The 21406-nt window shown below is 42.4% G+C and overlaps 1 protein-coding gene across 3 annotated transcripts in view; it reads right to left on the bottom strand.

Moving 5' to 3' along the window:
* Positions 1-21406, bottom strand: part of drosha (drosha ribonuclease III) — a 102643-nt gene that overhangs the window by 42042 nt on the left and 39195 nt on the right. For all 3 annotated transcript variants that reach the window (XM_032503464.1, XM_032503462.1, XM_032503463.1), the window contains exons 18-23: positions 18272-18410; positions 17735-17795; positions 17341-17400; positions 14051-14150; positions 11735-11837; positions 4864-4934 (exon numbers count right to left, since the gene is read on the bottom strand). In XM_032503464.1, coding sequence (XP_032359355.1) covers positions 4864-4934; positions 11735-11837; positions 14051-14150; positions 17341-17400; positions 17735-17795; positions 18272-18410 — 534 coding nt within the window. The remainder of the gene's footprint in view (positions 1-4863; positions 4935-11734; positions 11838-14050; positions 14151-17340; positions 17401-17734; positions 17796-18271; positions 18411-21406) is intronic.

Here is a 21406-nt window from a genome sequence, read left to right as displayed (position 1 = left end):
AGGCTCAGTCATGCCCATACTCAGGGCTCACAAGCCAACCGTGAATAGTCAACGCCACTAGACCCTGTAACCACACCCTAACCCCCACACCCCTGGGACTGTTGGCCATTCATTATTGGGACATAATGGTGCTCTTCTTCGACAATGTTCAGTGTTTCTTGAACAATTGGTCTATAGCTACATTTATTGTTGAGGTGAAGAGCACAACTTTTACAGTTCCTTTGAGCAGAAACGTGTATACAAATGGGAAATAGCTTGTGAATGTGGGCATGCATTCATTTCCCAAGCTATTATCAAACCAAGGACGCAATGGAAAAAACACTCTCATTCAAACTTATTCAAAACATTTGGACATATTGGCGGTAGTTGGCGGGCATTAGGGTGTCGAAGGGGTAAAGAGTAGCCGAGTGAAAAGAGAAGTAGAGTGTATTGTTTGTGGTTCATGTAAGGGAAAATAGAAACACTCAACTCATTCTCAGAAAGGCTTATTTCCAGTGGATGATCTTTCAAAAAGGAAAAGTAATGAATAATCTGTGTTCATGCAGAAAGAACTAGCTTGAATCCACCTAACAGAGGGAGAGGTCACTGTTGATGCAAGCCAGTGAGATGACCTTAGTATGGAGGGAGTTGTCAGCCAGTCTTTCACCTGAATGAGCATGTAAGCCTAGCACACTCTACTGGTGTACCAAGTGATCAAAATAACACCATAGTGAGTCATGATTATCAAATACAGTTAAAACCTGATATAAAGGCAATTTTTGCAAAACCATTTAATGGTTTTGCAAAAATAATCAGAATACATACCAGCACAGTTAACCATATCAAAATGTGGAGAAAAGGCCGAAAGACTCAAACAGTTGATGCCACTTCCCATCAAGCTGCTCTAAAACCCTTTTTAGTAATGCATACAGAAGTGAGGGAGGTAGGAAGAAGGCTGGGATGCCCATACCACCAAAAGCAACCATTGCAGTGCCATGGTGACCATCTCGGTTGTCACAGCAACCTTTGTTGCATTTGCTGTCTTAGTGTGTATGCCTGTGTGGTGGTGTTAATAAAAGCCAACAGATTAGCCCACGGGTAACTAGCGGGATCATCATTATGATGATTGTTCCTCAAAAGAGACATTTCCCTCAGGACAGATCAGTGGCATCAACATCTTTCCCCAGCTATATTGCACTGCTGTTGGGTCCAGGTTGAGAGCAATTGAGCAGCTTCCATTGAAGAAGAGGCTTCCTGTCTCTCTACCGATGCTTTAATAACCTCCACGGTAACATCATTAGCAAATTAGTATTCATTGTTCCTACGGGCATCTGTGTGCAATGAAGCTCAATTCCATCCTCAGCAAGAGCCCCGTTGTTTGTGAACCAGTGCCAGCAAAGGTGATATGTTGAGAGAAAAACAAGGGGACGGAAATAACTGTTGCACTCCAGCCATGAATGCCATACCAATTATGGAATAACAGAAAGAGAGAGGAGGAAAAAAACTGGGCTACTGTTTGTCTGGCTAGCTCTTGAGGTGGAAATGACATGTAAGCTTTGTCTTAGGTAGTCAATTCTAAATTCTACCTCCGGAGTTGTGATGCTGTTGTGATGACTTGTCATAAGAGGACTGGGGCAAAACATCTGTGGAGAGGAATGACATCCTGGAGTGTTAGAGAGAGGAAAGAATGGAAAGGAAAGAGAGAAAACAAGAGCGGAGCAAAGGGACACCAGCCAGAATCCTGTTGTTACAGAGAGAAAAGAAGGGGAAATGGGATTGATCACCCATGTGTGAATGGAATACTATACCAACAAATTGGACCAGCAAAACCTTGCCGGGTGTGATAAAGAAAAATGTAGAGTCCTTCAATTTTGCACTGCCTCTCATTAGTTTGGTAATGTGCTGTGAGAAGACCCATTTGAAACGTGTTAAGCTAGAAATACAGAAGGATGCGAGTAGTACTGCAGACCAAAGAAATGTATCTCAGCCGGTGTCCGTCCATCTCTCTGGCCCACAACTCCCCACCCCCATACCCATCATACCACCTGGCTCTCTGGTCTGTGTCCATCTGTCTCCTCTCAGATTTGTTGACAGAACAGCCATCAGGGAGATTCAGCAGGGGGGGTGACAAGCCATACAATTTAAACCCTTAGTCTCCATGTCTAAAAATTTTGCATGCACAACTTCACATGCAACCTAACCAATATGCTCCCTCAGCATCCATAATTGTACTGCATTAAGTGTGCTATTGAGAACATTTAATGGCTGTGATTTTTATCATTGATTGTTGTGATGCACTGTAAAGGTTTTTCATAGTGCAACTTGGACTGTGCAGAGCATAGCTGCAGTGCCACTACTGACATGAATAGCTGACAGGTTGGAGGGGTTTTGAGTCGCAGCAGTCATCTTTTTTACGTTGCCCCCTTGAAGAATACACATGGGCCAGAGAATCTGGTTTTGTTTTCACTTGTATGACCACAGTGTGGAACCGTTAAACTTGAAAGATGCGTTTATTCTAAATGTGAAGGCCATGTACAAAAGGTTGTTAAATCATGTTCTTTATCCTTTTTAGATTTGGAGTAAGTTGTTTATGCTTTCATAACCCTTCTACTGACCACTTTTTTTTTCCTTGCATGAGCTGCAAAGCGTGCACTCAACTCCAGCAATTCAAAATGAAGATGTTCCAATTACCAATATTTCCTTCCCAATTCCGATACTTTAACTCGCATATTGGCCAATGCAGATGCTGATCCGATATCAGTGTGTTCAAAAATATTATGTTATTAATAATTAACAATTGTACACTACTAACTCTGGTAGGTATAATATGATTGATATTGTTGCATGCCCTGGCTCAGGTTAATCTCTTTGTAAATTCACAGAGAGACTGAATGCCATTAAACCTTCTTTTATTATCTAGTCAGTCAAAACGGGAAAAAGAACAGAAACTAGAGGTAGATTAAGGTAGATTTTGGGGGATTTAGGGGTTAAACTATGCGGTATCACAAAGGTGCACAGACCCACATCCTCGCTGATACCAATCCCAGCATTTTAGGCAGTATCAAAGGCATTTCCGATACAGGTATTGGCGGCGGAACAACTCTAGTTCAAAATGCAATAGAGACTCTTTAAAGTAGAAAAACAAATACAGATCACATATCCCACTTTAGGTCATCCTTTTACAGGCTCCCAGTAGATATTAGAATTCATTTTGAGATATATATATATATATATTTTTTTTTTTTTACTTCAGTCGAAAGGTTTAGCTCCTGACTACATCTGAGCTTGAATGTCTATATTTACCATTGATCTAAGATCATGTAATGCAATTTTCTAGTTATTCTTATACAAATTGATTTTGTCTACTTGGGTTCCTTTTTTCCATAAAACATGCAACTAATACACCCCGTCTTTTTCTTTTTTTACTTCTCATTGCACATGGATGCTCCCCCGTCTATTCTATCGTGCATATGGAATTCTATCAGAAGCATGCCAAACTTTTCTCTCATCTGTTGTCTCCCTCGGTGATGAAATGAACAAAAACACAGCGGGTATCTTTTGTAGCCATGGGATCTCAAAGTACTCAATGCTGCTGGTTTATTTTGCATTAGAAGATACAGTATGTTTGTGAGGGCATGTTTATCTTTGTATGTTGACTGCAGTTTTTTACGTTATTGATAGCGATGTGTACCCCATTCTCTGCCTGCTCGTTACTTATAATAAGTGCTTGAAATGCATTTTTTAAATTCAAATCCACATATGCTCAGCAGCTGAAAGAAGTCAGTCTTTACACGGAATCTCTCAATATACAAATAAAGACCTCCAATTCATTCAACTAAATAACTTGATAACTGTCAACTTTCATGGCCAAAGGATGACAGTAAAACAGAACCAAGGATGTTTCAGCTCTCCACGGGGAAATAAATACTCTACAGATGGCACTCAAACACCACGGCTGGCCACACAGAAGAAAAGAATCAGTGAATTAACCAGGCATGGAGAAAAATCAAGGAAAAATGTTCTGTTGATAAAGTGATGGATAAGTTTTAATGGCGTGTATACTATCACATGGGAAAGGTAACTACTTTTACATACTGTGAATTGTTTTGTTATTGAATCGTGAACCTAAAAATACGTATCGAATTGTGACATTTTCTGAATCCCGGACCCTTATTGTGTAGTGTGTTGGGAGTTACCAACTGAATCTCAGACAGACACCCTCAATAGCCAATTAGAACAATGCCTGCTGCTACATACTAGATGTGCTGCAGGTTATTTAATTGACTCATAACATTTCTTGCCAAGATAAATGCAAATACTGATCATTCATTACGTATTCAAGCTTGCTGATCTCTCTCTCACACGCACGCACGCACGCACGCACGTGCCTTGTTTAAGACTGGCAAACCACATTGTTCCACACCTCCAGTTCATTTCACAAAATATACAAACCATGCTATGTCTTCATCCAGATTTTCTTTTTTTTCCACAGTCTTATCCTTTTATCTTTTTGAATATCAGTGCAGTGCACATAATAAGCAGCTAGTCAAAAGCATTGCAGACTAATTCAAGATTATGGCAGAAATACCATTCTGAGGATGGCAATGCTTCAACAGCGTGCAATATGTAGCGGTGCCAAAACATGTAGTGTGTGGGTTTAAACATGTTGGATCGGTAAAAACATTACAGCTATGTCATCCCAAATTTATATATAAAACTCTTGTCTAGCATGTCAACAGTTTATTTCTACGTCTGATGTGTAAACACACAAGTCTCCACAAAAAGAGACATACGTTCATGCAAATACACATCCTGAATATCAAACTACAGAGTGGCAGAGGGCAGAAACCAAATTAGAGCTGAGTAAAACATTTTGTCAGTTACCTTGGTGTTGAAAAGGAGTCTACCAAAGAGCTGCCGGGACTCGTCCAAGCCTCCTTCCAAATACACAGCACCTAAAAACAACAGTGAAAAACAAGAAACTAAGAATTAATTAGACAAAATCAATACACCGCTTAATTGGGAAGTGTCCACAAACTCTGTGGAGTATTTGCTGTTAATTTGTGCAGGATAATTTCAATAAAGGCGCCAACACACCAGCCAGATAATCGTCCGCCTGGCGAGGTCGGTGACTCGAGTCTGGAGCCGTCGGAGCCGTCGGCCTTCATTTTGGCTGACTCAATGACCAATCTGATTGGTGGAGTGAATGCCCTTGACTAGCGAATCAGCGCGCATATGCTAAAGCCTTTACCGGAAATGACGAGCGTGACAAATGCCTCTAAAAAAAACTAAAATCTTTCAAACTGACCTTTGTTGATCGATTTAGTAACTCTATGGCCTATTTCTCGCTTAAAATGTTTTCAGAAACACGTTTCGGTCAGCTATGTTTGTAAAACACGAGCCTGCTGTTATTAACGACACGTATTATGTCTCGCGCACACGCAGAACGTACGCTCAGGTCGGGGTCGCTTTGGTGTGTTCCGAGGCACTTTTTGGACCAATGGGAGCCGAATGATCAGTCCAACTGCCTTTTTTGCCGTCAGGTTGGTGTGTTGGAGCCTTTATACGCAAATCCCACACAAATTCAAACTAACTGTGAAAAGTATTATATTTCACCACTGCAGTGCTGGTGTGAACAATTTCAAGCAATTCTGAGGCAATTTCAGACTTCCCTCCTAATGGAAAACTTAAAATTAATTGAACTCGGCAATGAGTTATAATTGCTTTATTAAAAGTAGGAGTGCATTTTTATTGCTTTTTGCAGTGAACATGACCTCGGGGTTCCTGTGCAGAGTCCCCCCCCCTACACTGAGATGGAACTGGCCAAGGTCACATAAACATCAAATCTGTGGCAGGCTGAGCCTCTGTCACACGCTAAAGCATGTATAGGCCTGGCAAACAGATACCAGCCCACATACAGACTTATGCACTTCATGCTCAAACCATTCAGGGACAGTGTGCACAAAACTATTATGTCCTCTTTGTCACTCCCCTTCGCACTCGGGCATGACTTATTTGTGCTGATGTTCACACAACAAACAGAATGTGGCAAATTGAACTTGAATTGTGAGGGGATAAAAATACAAACACAACATACACCAACGCACAAAAGACAATGGACAAAGAAAAACATTTGATTTGAGGATTGGTCCAAAATTGCAGAGCGCGGCTGTCAAAGCAAGCAAGGAGCAACACAAGTATCCCAAATGTCTCTCTCCATGGGAATTATATGCAGCATCTCCAGCTCCTTCTGTTGCAATAGTCAGCTCCTTTGCACAAGTCAACTCTCCTTTGTGTGTTTTGCTCTTCTACTGTTTCTACTAGAATCAGTGGAACTATCATGGTGCCTTTAAGCTGCGTACAAGTTCCAACCATCACACTTAGGGTGGCTCATTCAATTTAGAAAGCAATAACCACCTGGCAAATTGGGTATACAATCGTGCAGCGGTTTTTATTATGTGCATAAATGAGCCGGTGGAAATGGGGCGCGGTGCGGTTGCAAGTCTAAATGCGCAAACTGCTTTCATGGACAACATCAAAAACATATGAGGGATTCATCATCTGGGGAGGAAAACTGCTTTCAGATGGCTAACAGGCCATTTACACACACACACACACACACACACACACACACACACACACACACACACACACACACACACACACACACACACACACACACACACACACACACACACACACACAAAGTAAAGATGCAGCCTATATAACTGAAACCATAAAGAAATACAAACAAACTGCCAAGCAAAAAAAACCAAATGCACACACCATCTATCTGCCCTTTACGTCTCAACAGAGGAATTTACTACCAGCCATTGCCCAAATGTTAGTAAAAATTTGATTAAGCTGACAACCTTGTCTTACCCTAGCAGCTTCTTTGGCAAGTAGCAGGCTCTCCTTTATTTAGATACCCTTTACTAACATAAAAATCTAGTTAAGTGGTAAAATAATGAAAGTAGCTTGTGAATTTGGAAGGCACCAGTCAATATGGCTTTTAGACACAGGAGTCATTTCCTGCAATGCTTTGAACACAATGCGTCTATAAATCATATCTATAAACTCTTCTTGAAGTCCACACAAGCAACATGCCACTCCCCCCACTGCAGATCTGTATCAGTAAGCAAGACTTCTGTAAACTTGGCATGTCGGGGCGCACGTCTCACTGAGGCTGACCACAGGAGGCTCTAGAGAGGAGAGCAGTTCTTTGCAGGATGTTTTCCACTAAGCATCAGCACTGAGATTTGTGGTTTTTACCATAATGTGGACCTCAGTTCTAGATGCTGCTTCGTAACAGATGTTTCCTCTTGAGACCAGCTGTGGGAGGATGAGAACTCCCTCCTAGGACCAAGATTTGAATGTCTTTCAACCCCCCACTCACAATGCATTCATGTGTGTGTGAACACTGAAGCTAGGTGTGGGTGGGGCCAGGAGGCAGTTTTCTTCATGTTTTGATGACACAGCAGATTTAGAGAGTTTCCCCAAATGGAGTCCATGAAGTCGTTGAAACTCAAAGTTTTTCTTATTAGATTTTCTAAACTTCTTCCAAGAGGAAGGAGAAAGTGTGTGTGTGTGTGTGTGGGGGGGGTAAGCAGGGAGGACGGGAGAAACCAGGTGAACCTCCAGGGATTTAAAAAAGGTATTATAAATCTCAAAGCAACACCTTTGGTGTCAATCAAAGAGCTTGTGCATTAAGAAACCAAGATATGCAGTTAATTCTAGCGAGAACACTCTTGACAAGGCGGCTGGCTGTGCAAAAAGTTTGCCCCAAAGCAATCCAATCAATCGCACAACTTTTCGCAATCATTAAACGGAGATCTGTTCTTCACAGTCCACCGCATCAGCCTGCAAAGTTGCAGCTAACGCCCCAAATGCACACGGCCCACAAAGACGCCCAGGCAACTCAACTGGCAATTATATGCTAGCATTACTCCGCAGCTCATCTTGCAGTAACATCATGCCCTGGCCAAATCACTCTGCCGTCTCAGAGCTCCGGCACTAGCCAGCGCACTATAAAGGAGGCCAACGAGTGAGGTAAACCTGCCTAGAGTATGCACATGAAGAATCCCTGACAATACGGTGGGGACACTGGATTTGAGTGTGCACTGCCAGTACCTTTGGGAACTTCCAGGAAAGTGTGATTCACCAGATTTTTTTTCTTTTCTTTTTTTTAATCCCTCAGTGAACGTATTTAGTTTTAAGTCACAATTTTAAATAACCAACTTAAGAACTAACTCAGTATTTAATAAAGTTCAGTGCAATTGTTTCAAGGTAGATTACCTATTTGCTATTTCCATAATCGATCACCCTTACACTGCTTTCTGCAATCTCTGCACACTGAGCTTGATGAATCTAGGTATTTTCCCAACTTTAAACTGGACCAAAAGTGGAACCGTAGTCCAATGGAGCCCACCCTGAACTGATAGTGTAGATGTGGTACAGGTTAGAGAAAACACAGTGTAAACAGTGTACTAACCAAGTTTTCATCAAGTACTGTGTGGAGGATATCAGTCATGGCCAGAGAAGGCCAGGCACTAATAAATCTCCACATCTGTCACAAGGCTAATGCAGACAGCCATGCCGACTGTACAGTGTTATGTTTAGGAATAGAATTCCAATGTCTGTGGGTTTTCAGTGACCAATAAAAACCCAGAATCAGGGGCATATGAAACACCAGCGGCTGACAGTCACATTAATAACCTAGAATGAATTATTCAAAAACGCTCAGGCTCTAATCCATCAAATAATATATTAAGCCGCTGCCTCTCCGGCTCAATGGGGGCTGAAGCAGCAGACGGACACAGAAAGCAACACATTAAAAGGCAAAAAAATAAACAAAACCAAAACATGAAAATAGAATTTTCACCACTGCAGCGACAAAGGCAGGCTGAGTGCATTGTAACATCAAACATCTTACTTTTCAAAAAGGAGGCTTGGAGCAATGGGGTGAGATGGAAGAAACAAAAAAGAGGGCGCGAAAGAAACCAACTCCACCACTGCTACCATTGCTGCAATTAACAAAGGGAGCAGTACTCGCTCAATGAATACACCGGCTGTATTGTGTATGAATCTGATATTCAGCGAGAGATAATCCTTTCTCTCCGTTCCTTTAATAGGAAGAGCTTAGAGAGGGCCCTCACAAAGGTTCACCATCTGTATCCCCCATGGCTGCTGGCAGCCTATAATCCACAGATCAACTGTACAAGGAAATTAGGGCCATAAAAACAGAGTGGTGCCTCTTTTCTTCTTCGCTCAATTCTTTTCAAACAGTTCGGCAGGAAGGAAGCGACGTGGCTTATCAGTGGAGAAGACCTGAGAGGGAAACGGGAGGGCAACAGGCGTGCAGACTTGCTATGAATAAGCAGAGAGAGAAAATGGTTTCTAAAGACGAAGAGGTAGTGGGCAAGAGCAAAAGCACAGAGGGAGAGGGGGGGAGAGAGAAGAGGGGAGGGGGGTGGTACAGAATGGGAGGTGTGCAGGCCAAAAGAGCCCAAATGAGAATGGCCCACTCCGGCAGAAGTTAATGACAGAGGATCAGAAAAGCCAGATTTCCATTCAACACTTTGAATTATTCAGGGTTGCAGGGCACCCATTTGCATTGCAGATGCCTTTGCTTTCCATTCCTCTACCGCTCTCCCTCCATTCTTCCTCTCTCTCTTAGGCGCCCTCCACTATCTTTCTCTGTCTCGAGCAAGAGAATGGCCCTGCCTCAGGGTTAGGAGACAGACACATTCTCGGCTCCACTAAGGGAAAGCCTTGCCCATGCAAAGCAGAGGATTATCTGCCATTTCCAACAAAGCCCAGGTTCAATGGTCACTGTGGCAAGGAAACAAATAAAACAAAGGTCAGAAAAGATGCATAGTAAGCCGTTAAAGCTATCTGCCAGGGCCTTGGAAATATTATGAGCATGTCATATTCCATCACAGCTTTCAGTGTACGGAAATAGGCCCATTTGAATTCTTAGCATGTGCACGCTTGAGGGGGAAAAAAGCATGTTAAAATAGAAAAAAGAAAATTCAAAAAATGATGGTACCTTCAGACATCAAGGCAGCGACACACCAATGTGCATGTCTGTTGACGGGGTGCCTGCTGCTTTTTGGGAAAGTGGTGGTTTGACGTCTCTGTCAGATGGAAAAGTGTGCGTGAGGATGAAATGAAACGTTTGTGAGCCCCTCGTGCCATCCTACGGCACGTGTGAGCGATCTGAGTTTGTCTTTTGACGAGAAAATGCTCTCTTTTCGGTGAGAGAGTTGGAGGACTGGAGAGGGAGGAGGGCGAGGGAGGGAAGAGAGGGGGAGATGACAGAATGACATGATGACTCATCATCTGCGAGGCTCGTCTTTCACCTAATAACACCCAAACTCTAGATCACGGAGGGGGGGACGCAACGGGACATAAAGAGTAAGTCAGAGACAGGGGAGGGTGGAGACAGACTGCTCAACGACAGGGTCTGAAAGGAGGCGTTTGAGCTAAAAACAAAAAAAATGAAATGAAGATGACAAAAGTCTCAGTGAACGAAGAGAGGCAACATCAGAAGGCATTTTCAATAGAAGTGACTTTTCACGTGTCAAATCTGTGTGTATGTGTGCATGTTTAGCCCCTGCAGCATGTGTGTCTGCGGTGTGGGGGGGGGAATCATTTTGGAGTTAGTAATCTCAAACCTATCACCACAGGGTGCTCTGACAGCTGTTTTCTCCCAGGTTCCTTTATAACAGCATCCCTGTTTATTCATCACTTTTATTAAGTTGAAATTTGAGATATAAAAAGAGAGAGAGAGGGGGACGACAGAGAGAGTCATCCAGAGTCGTGACCCTGCTGCCTTGCTCCGATGTGTGCAGCAATGAGGCGGCGACAGCCACAGGACAGAATAGATTATGACTTTGTCTCTGCTGATAATGAAGCCGTAACAAGAACGGGGCCCCGGGGCCAACGGGGGGGCCGTGGTGCCAGTCAGCACTCTTTGCGCACTGCTGTTTTTGAAGAAGGGAGAGGGGAGGCGAGGAAGATCTCTTTAAAGCCACCCACTTTCTGTATCTATCATCAGGGGAGCGCCGAGATGGCTGAACTGGTTTAATCAAGATGGTGATAAGATGAGGAAAGCTGCCGACTCTGCAGCTCTCAAGGAGCGAGGCTTGGCTTAGCGCTGCCCATGGGGTTGGATGGAAAGAGGGAGACGGTCCCCGCCAAGAGATTTTTGCTTCCCATGTGCGTTTGGTGTGTGTGGTTTTAAGCACAGGGTCCTAATAACTGCACTAACTCTATCACTGAACTGCTGGTGAGATGAATAGCAAGCTTGTGTATGTGTTTGGTGTGGGTAAAGGAGAGCAGCGCTCTGGGGATTGCATCTCCAGCCAGAGGTCAAACCACATCTCCTGAGATCAATAAAGCTGTGTAATGTGTCCAGAGCCTAATGGGAGATCCACTGCAGCTATTTACACAACGTAAAAACACACACACACACACACACACACACACGCTGCTGCTGCTAAGTCCAGCAAAGCAGCACTTCACTAAAACTATTAAGTGTACTACACTATATGAGCATAAACCCCCCCTCCTAATGTTTGTGTTGTGTCATTAGGAGCGGAGAGACAGTATTTGTTTTCAGTAAAATTTGCGTCAACTAAATATGTAAATCTATCCTTTTTGGAATAGTTTACTCAAAATGCATTCGTCTTTTTTTCTGTTCTCCTGCACAAACACCATCCCTGCTTCTATCTTGGTCTCGAGGGAATCTCACCAATAAGAGCCTCAAAGCAGTTGGCCATGGCGTGTCGCAGGTCCGACTCCCGGCACAGATCTGGTCCGTGGGCGTAGAGCATGAAGCGATCCAACTCCAGTTTCTGTAAAAGACAAAGACATTCATATCAGTTGGAAACATCAGTAATAGCCTCTTGAAAAAAAAGTAATAGCATTTTTTGGAATTGCACATTTTTATAGGCTCTTCGTGGAAAAAAAAAGGAAATAAAGGGAGCAAAAAACTCGAGGGAAATGAAAAAGATTGCCTGCCATGGCTGGAAAAGGTTCTACTTCATGGCACTGACAGATGTGCCCATGTGTCGTCCAGCTGTGGCATGATGCACTAAGCCGACACAGGAGGAAAATGTTCACACACGTGCATACAATGTACAAAATTACAATGAGACGCGCACGGGCATGCACACGCACGCACACACTAGATTATCCCAAGATAAATTGTGAATTAGTACAATGGTGACCTTCAAACCACTTTTTACAATAAGTATGCAGATCAGAGGAGTGGGCATTAAGCTGCACTGGCAACTGACCACCTCAATGACGTTAAAGAGACATAAAACACTGATGTTGAATGTATTATTAATTACAAATGTGCCATATGCTTATAAAATAAATGTAATATTATAATAGCAATGTCAAATGTCCTATTTATCTCTGTGGTACTACCCCTACTATACCTGTATTACATACAACATACCTCTCGCTGTGTGTGTGTGTGTGTGTGTGTGAGTGTGGATGTGTGCGTGTTTATATTATACCTTATGTGCAAATATATTCAGCGTATATTTTGTTGTATTTTAATCTAAACAAGCTCAAACCAGCCCCTGCTGCTGTACAGTACACAGTATTGTATTGAATGCAATATTATCGACTAATGTACAGTATAAAACTGAGCACTATCACTGTACAGTGTATTTTCCAAACAGAGAGCGGACCTTGCGGTTACTTCTGTCTCTATTTTGTGAGAATTTATTTTATTCTATTCTTATATTTTTTTAATTCTACTGCCCTGATTGACTTTTTAAAGTTTCTCCACCTTTTAATGTGTTAGGGCTTCTGAAGCGTTTTCTCGTGATAGAACCTGGGCTCGTCCGGAAACAATTGCTGAGACAGACTAAGAGTCTGACAGACTAAGAGTACCTGCTTGGAAAAAATGTGATTTAAAAAAAACAAAAAAAAACTGAATGACAAACCCTCCCCTAATTGACCCAACAACTATAACCACACTACTCTTGAATAAGGCCCTAAACTTCTAGTGGAGCTGGTTGTACTGGTCAACTCTAAAGCTGTGTGAGAATAAAGCAGGACATCACGTAAAGAAGTATACATGTTCAGTCTAATAATATTAATTATAATAATAATTAGTTTCCATTTAATGTTAATACATGCAGTGAAGTGTGAGACTGTGGGTCAGTCAAAGTTTTTTGCAACTATTTCTTTGGGCCACTCAAAAGTAGCACAACTTGATTTTACTGGCAGTGTACCACAGACAAATACCCCGGGTGCTATTTAATTATGCCTGGTAACTGTTGGTGGTATCCTACCCCCCGTGATTGCACACACAAATTAAGTCACAATTCATAAATACTCCAACTCAGAGGGAACCCGTTTGGACTTTCAAGCCTTCCAAGTGAAGTGGCGGATTGTGCCGTTGCTCGCTGAAGCTATTTTTTTGAAAGATAATTGCGAGTGTTCTTGAGCAGACGGCTTTAGAGGAGCCTGGTAAACAACTTGGCAACGTCGAACGCTGCATCACACTCACTTTACCGCGAGCGGCAAATTGAAACAAGCCAAACTGCTACACAGCACTAATGCAGATTCGGGCGGCTGCATCTTTGTATTCAGCAGGGAGCAACATGAAAGATTGAAGTTTTTAATTGCTTTCTCCACATCACGGGACGATTATTGTTGTGTTCTTTACAAATGTGCCAGTGAGTGCGGCTTGGCTGTACAACGCTGCCAGCGAGAGAAGGAGCGAAGCAAGGGGGCCTAGCGATAACAGGAACTGGAGAGTGTTTCAGGAAGACCTCTAGGGGCCCACAGGGACCCCAGTCGCACTAGTCTAGTTCTCCAAAACAACAACCTTTTAACTCCAATTACAAACCTGAGGGGGCAAAAAAAGAAGGGAAGGGATGGCAGCAAGACAAAATTACTCTTTTCCCCAGTGCCCCCTTAGAAAGAATCAAGCTCATAACGGCAAGACAGAAAACAATAACACTGTCTCAAACATGTTCTCCTGTCAGTTCACAGAACTTTCACTGCTTTGACCCTACAGAGGGAGGACTTGTTATGAGTTTACCTTGGCTAGCATGGCTAAGTGCTGGTTCTGTACGATGGCTGTTCTGTAGGTAGCCAGGCCGCCCTCCTCTAAACTGGGAAAAAGGTAGTACAAGTGGACACTGTGGACAGAGAAAATGAAAACAGATTAGAACAGTTAGAATTAGAACAGCATCTCAGATTTCATGGTTTATAAACATCTTTAGTTGGGGCATATTCTTTTTTTTTTTTTACAACCATAAGTATTCATAAAACATAAGTAAAATTGTGGCTGGGTCGGCTCAGTTGGTAGAGCAGGCGCACATTTACATAGAGGTTAATGTCTCAACGCAGAGGTGACGATCTCCTGCATGTCCTCCCCCTCTCTCTCCCCTTTCTCCCCTAGCTGTCCTGTCCATTAATGCCAGAAAAGCCCCAAAAAAGTATCTTACAAAAGAAAAAAAAAACAAGAAAAAAAAGAAAGAGTTGGCAGGGAAATATGACAACGTTGAAAAATCAAACAATAATGAGAATGTGTAAGTAAAGCGGGAGTACAACTTTCTGAAATTTATAGTTAGTTTTATTGTTTGCACACATTCAAATTAAAAAATCTAACAATACAACATAAATCGCAGCATATCTCTTTCACATAAAAAGAGAAAAGGTGTTTGCTGGAGAGGTCAGAAACCCCTGGGGGCTTACAGTGAAACCTCACCAGCTCACAAGAACCTTGTTTATAGGAAATATAAATAAAAATAAAAGCAAAGGACATGAAATAAACTCATTACGTCAAAATTTCAACAAGAAAAATAATTACAGAAATAGTTACAGGCAATTTGGTATTGAGCAATTTGAATAATACAATTCACATAGAATATGGTTAGATATACAGTATGTTTAACTTGCCTCATCCTGCATTTACCAATTTTGTCGAGACCACCTAATTAATTTCCTAAAGACTTCCAGCCTTTCCAGGTCTATGTTGGAACCCAGAAATGGCCTCAGACGCTTCAGTAGTTCCACAGCTGGGTTTCGGCGAGCAGGTTCCATTTTCATTACGGTCCAGCGTCTCCCTAACCACAGCGTATCATTTGATTTCATTTGAATTAAAACAGACCATTTAATTCAGTCATTTCCAATCAATGCACAGAGAGAAAAGCAGGTGGTGTTCCGTTTTTCCAAAACCACGAGAGGTTTATTTGTCAGGGTACTGTGATCTTAGTGTGAAAACAAAGCACTTGGAATTAATAAAAACCACTTTGTGTAATGAAAAATAATTAGACCAGAGATTCTTGGTTTGCTGGCAAAAGTGTCAGTCACAGAGAGCGGCTACCTGGGCCACATAGCATTCAGGTACAGAAACATTGTTTTCATACCACTGTTTTTTTTAAATCAGAAGCTAGTCCTTTTAAAATAAAGACAAATTCACAAAAAAATGGCCATCAAATCCATTGGTGCAGTAAACTATTGACCCACTAGCAGTGCAGTGCACCAAAGGCTCATTCAGTGAAGATACAATGCATACAAACTGTAGATCTCATGTACCTTTCCTCACATGTTCTGCAGCAGTGGTTCTTAAAATGCCCATATTATGAAAAAAAAATGGGATATATTTTGTGTATCTGGTGCTCATACACTCATACAAAACTATTCATGCTGTTTTGAGTAAGATACAATTTTCTGAATGTCCTCTGCCTCCAGTCTCCGGGTGAGCTGTTCAAAATCTGCATGGCTTTTTACGTCATTAGCCAAGGCGAGGTGGCTAAATGTAGCATGCTAGCTCGTTCTCAATGGCAAAACACTGCTACAACACACACTAGTTCACTATAATCTACAAAAGCACTACTTCCATGTCCCTGTTCTGCAGGTATTCCACAAGTAGCCGTCTAGAAAAAGTCTCCTAGCTAATCCTGCCCTGGACTGACCAAAGCTGGAGAAAGAGTTACCTAGCTGATGGGATCTTACCGAGCTACTGAGCATGTGCGACTCCCAAAAAAGATAGTATAAAAATGAAATGATTCACTCTGTAGCTAAAACAGAGACGTAAACACTGGGTGAAAAGAGGATCTGCAGCAATGTGCAGTACAATAAAAATATGGAAATGAAACCATGTAAACCTATTCTGGTACAACCTCAAAATATGATTATGAACCTGAAAATGAGCATCATATGGGCGCTTTAAACTTTATGAGGCCTTTATCTTTAAAACGCATTACTAATTCCAACACTTACCTAAACTTCCCTTATGAAATATTAAATTTTTCTGAAAAAGGACCCTCCTCTGTTCAACACTAACTCTCTGTGTTGGGGCTATTCAAATGTGAAAAATATTCTGCTGGCTGGATAGCAGAGGCACAGATAGCCGCCAAGGGCAGCGCACACTGGAGGTGCACAAGGCAGTTGGCTGGTTCTACTGTACCCATTTAACTGGACAAGAGGCTGATAAATAATTCAGAGGGCCAGAGAGTAGGCCAAGCATGTCTCGTCAGACGCTAACAATCAAAGAAGGAAGGAAGAGGGGGAGGAAGGAGGGAAAGTGGCAAAACATGCCCAGAGATATCCAGGGAAACACAGGCTAACCACCTTCTTTGCTAACACTGCTCTTGCTGCATAAGAAGCTGAAGCAGTGTCCTGTGTAACCCAGTGTCAGTTCCTATTAAGGTTTAATCCCGCTCCTGAATGTTCACTGTTGTGGAAGTGTTAGCATTGAGGGTTACAAATTAGATTTTGGTAGTAGAAGATATGCTGTTGGGCAAATGGAAGTCACATGAAAATCTATTCTTGTTTTTTTTTTTTTTTGCAACTTGTGTGTGAAAAGTACTGCACCCTGTGGAGAGAGAGGGAGCCCTTTTCTTATATTTTCATGCAGTAATATCTACTCAGAGGAGGGGGTACAGTGGGTAGGAAGGCACTACCTTGCTAGGCAGTGTGTGAGATTAATAATAGCTACGTATAATTAGCACTGTGCTTAGGTAAGTGCCGGGCAGCAAAGTCCGCACTCACCTGGGAGTCAATAACACAGTCAGCAGTCCAGACAGCAATTCCAGACAGCTAATTGCAAGTTGTCATGGAGAGTTTCAGGCTGTTAAAAGGGGTGGGGTGGGTGAATTACATCCCAGTTCCAATTACCAGTAAATCACTGTCTTGAATGAGTCGAAAGTATGGAGAAGAGCGTGGTTGTGACAGACACGGATAGATGTAGACAATGAGAGAGAGGAAGAAATCAAGTTAGGGGGGGAGAAAGAAACGGGCGGAGAAACGAAAGGCCGATAGCATTGTAGTCGGATTCAATTAGCGGTTGTGTCTATCATAGAGGCGCAGGCGCTTTCTCACCTGGTGAGGAACTCGACAACAGCATCGCCCAGGAACTCCAGTCTCTCGTTGTGATTGATCCTAAAGGTGAGGAGGAGACGGGGGAACGGTGGAGATGTGAGGACAGTTGAACAAGTAGCGAGAAAGACAGGCATCTCAGGCATCTCACACACAACACGGATGCTCAACTGATCAGCCCTCTGAAAAGGAAACAGCAGTTCGCATTTAATAGTAAGTAGCCATTGCCCTTAAAATTAGCTCATTTCATTTCCCCTGTGAGATCGCTTCCTTTCACAGTTGAAGTTAATTTTCTTGTCAGCAGGCCTGCCGGGTATATTAATCACAACGATCGTCCCTTTGATTGCCCCTGTGGTCAGTGATAGCATGAAGAGATATGTGCCTGCAGGCAGCCTACCTGGAAGGGGAGGGGTCATCCTGCCCCAGACGAGACATGATGTTAATCAAAGTGTTGATTCCTGAAAAAGAGTCCACCAGGGTGGAGAGGTGAGCGACCATAGTAGACAAGAGTAGTCATTTGACAGTAAGAAATGAACAAATGGCGTTTTTCCATTACATGGTACCTCCTCAACTCGGCCCGTCCTCTTTTTTCTATTGCCGATTAGTACTGCTATGACCACATACACACACACAAAATGTCAAAGGTGTGTTGTTTTTGCTTCTCTGCATGTGGCTTTGAACACATAGTTTCAAAAGAAGCTGGAGGCAGCAAAACAAAAAAAATAAACTCTACAGGCTTACCTTTTGGTATCGCCTCAGCTCGCTTAGAACTTCGACTGAGGTGGTACTAAAAGAAGTACCTGTTAGCAAGTACCGGGGACTTTTTTTCGTAATGTAAAACCAAAAAAGGCGAGTAGACTCGAGGAGGTACCATGCAGTGGAAAAACACCAATAGGCAGTGAGAGAATGGGATACATAGGCAAAAATGACCCACCCTTCTTCCTCATGTACATGTGGTGGACCTTCCTGTCTCCGTACTTGGGCTGGCGGATGCCACAGTTAGACAGCGAGTTGCGGGCATGATCAGGATTCATACCAAAGTTGAGGTGGTGACTGGGGTGAGTCATGGCCAGCTGGAGGAGAGGATAAGGGAGTTAGCAGATAAGAGTAAAGGAACACTTTAGCCCATGAACCTTTCTAGGAACTCAGCTGATCAGCACTGTATTTCCTACACCCCCAAAAATGTGTCTGCTCTGAGGATAGTACTTTTTTGATGATTTTTGTTCGCAGCACTGACCCTTGCCGGCTGGTCTACCACAAGCCCGGTGGCTGCTACAGCCGGCTTTGTGATCCGCCTTCCAGTGTGGCCGTACGTAAAAACTATAAACACTAGATGTTGCAGCAAAGGTGTTGCAGATGAATGAAAAAAAAAAATCATAATAAAGATGTTACTTCTCATTCTTTTAAAATAGATTTTTTTTGTGTAACACCTTTATTACGGTCTTTTTCTTGCCTTTGCGGCATTTTCAGTCTCTCATTACAGCTCTGCATCCCAACTTCCACTCGAACAACAGCGTTGCTTCTTCCTTCGTCACAGAGGGCCAAAAATGTACACATTAAGCAACGAAAGCCAAACTGACAGCGTTTAGACAACATGACTTTGTGTAAACATACGGCAACTTTCTTAAGCCAAATGGCGTGCTATCTGTACGCATTTTGAGCTATCCGTGTGTATGTCTATGCTCTATACAGCGGATGTAAACATACACGCCCCTTGGCGTGTTATCGCAAGGAGAAAGTGACGGTTGCGTTTTGGGAACCTAACAGGCGGGACACAATCCCCGGTCTCCGGAATGAAAGTCCTGTGTTTTACACATCCACCACCCTGACCAACCTCCCTACGTGGATTTTTGCACTTTCATGCTATCCGCTACGCCGTAAATTGACACGCCATCGCGTGGTAATGTACGACAACGGAGGCCAAACGGCGTTAATAAACACGCTAAAAAGCGAGTGTGTGATACGACACGACAATAATGGCATACGAATTGACGGGTCATGCATGGGCCATTTCTTGAGATCTTCCTTGTTTGGATGACTCATTACAAACGGTAACACTGGTCAAAGCAAATCAGAAAAGCTGTTTAATAATGGTGGATCAGCAATCGCTCAAAGGAAAAGAGGAGAGGAACCTGGTGGTGAGCCACTGAAAGGTGACCCACCCCCCCTTTTGCCTTTTTTTACGGTGAAGTTGTCTGTAAGAAAATGAATGACTTAAATTTTCAAACCTGTAAAGAGAGGCAAAAGTGGGAATCTAAAGTGAAAAAAACCCGAAGGAAACGTATTAGAAGACATTCAGCTTTGTTCGAAAAGAGGACAAGAACTGCTGTGCCTAGAAAGACTGCCGCGGCTCAACATCTCAAACTCGCTGAGGGAAGAAAAAGGGAAAAGATAGGGCTCAGTAGGATATGTCAAGCCTTTATCAATCTTACATTAGGAGAATGTTAATCTTAGTCAAAAAAAAAAATATATCCAACTACTCTCCCCCCTGGGCTTGCTTTTCAAAATGCTTGTCTCCTTTCAGCCAACTTCAAATCAATTTCAAGCTCCAATGAGATATATATGTAAAACGTTAACAGAGAGGTTTCAATATTTATAGTTGCTCAAAAGGCCTTCAGCTTTGTAGCACAGAACACAGAGGCGACAAATTCAGCAGCAATTGTATTTTTTCTTTGGTTAAGAGGAACAGCATTTTCTTTGGTGGGAGAAAAAAAAAGCTAGTTATTTGACATGACACAAGCAGAAATCTTGCAATTCTCAGGGCTGTCTTGACAGTTTGATAAAAAATACAAATACAAACAACAACAACAACAACAACAACCAAGACGTCGACTTCCAATTTAAACTCCCCCATTGTGCAATGTCAGAACCAAGTCAATGACTGCCTGCTACCCAGCCTCAACTACAGAGTTGGGTACACTAAAGGAAAGGCATCAAGAAAAACATACATCAGTTATTCTTTAAACAATGCAGGTCCTTAACAGTTAAGGACAACACCTAACGACAGTATTGGCTTTTAAGCTGAATCTGTTGGGAGGATTGACGTCTGCAACTGTTCCTGTCAACATAATGACGGCGTAAAGTGTCGGAGGGATTTGGATTTAGTGATCATTGCCTCGGCTGCTGCTCAACTGCCTCTGGCTAAACGGGAATAAACATCATCGCTCAGTGGAGAGCAACAGACTTGACTGGAAAGAGTGTTCTTGAACCCGCATGCTGGGAAACTGGTGGGCAAACTGCCTGCTTGGCAAACAGCACCCAAAGATGTCAGTAATGCGTACTTTATTATTTGATACACACAGATAAATGAGGTGTGAGGAGGGGGTAAAGAAAGGTAGGGAGCCAACTGGGACCATTTGAAATATCTGAATATTTGACCCCCTGCATTTGAATGTAAAAGACATGAAGTTCACGTGTAGTAAAATGTGCTTTACCAACAAAACAAAAAAATCACCTTTTTTTACGTTGGTATTTGGATCGCAAACAATCCCACCAGTGACATCCAACAACTTGCAACAGCCAAAAAATGCTCACTGCTTTGGTTTGCGTGGTTTGGATATTTATGTGGAGCAGAGGATTAAATATGGAAAAGGAATTTTGAACAATTTAGCCAATTGGCAAAAGTGTGCATCTTCTCTCGAGCATTTAGCCACGTTTGTCATCTTGTTCTTCTCACAATCTGGCAAAGTGGCGAGTTAGCGTTATTGCTAGCTAGGGGTGGGGGGGAAAACTAAAAATCGATACAGCATAGTATAGGGATATTTTCAGTGACAATACTGTATCAATACACAGGCGCCAAGTATGGATCTTTTATTATATATGTGTTGGTCAGTTTGTCTGCTTGACAATCCCATTTTGCAGCAATAAAATTGAAGTGAGATGAACAAACAGAGAAATGTATCTTTTAGATAAAACAGATGTTGACTAAGTTTCCTTTTGGGGATATCATTTGAAATTGGGAAAAATTAGAAGTTTGAAGATGGTTATAAATTGCAATATATTGCAGAATATTGCAATGTGTTTAAAATTGCAATAATATTGTATTGTGGCATAAGTATCATGATGATAT

Source organism: Etheostoma spectabile, chromosome 22 (genome assembly GCF_008692095.1).
Source record: "Etheostoma spectabile isolate EspeVRDwgs_2016 chromosome 22, UIUC_Espe_1.0, whole genome shotgun sequence".
NCBI classification, from domain to species: Eukaryota; Metazoa; Chordata; class Actinopteri; order Perciformes; family Percidae; genus Etheostoma; species Etheostoma spectabile.
Note: the sequence above shows the minus strand (reverse complement) of the source record. Positions and strands in the feature narration are given on the sequence as shown.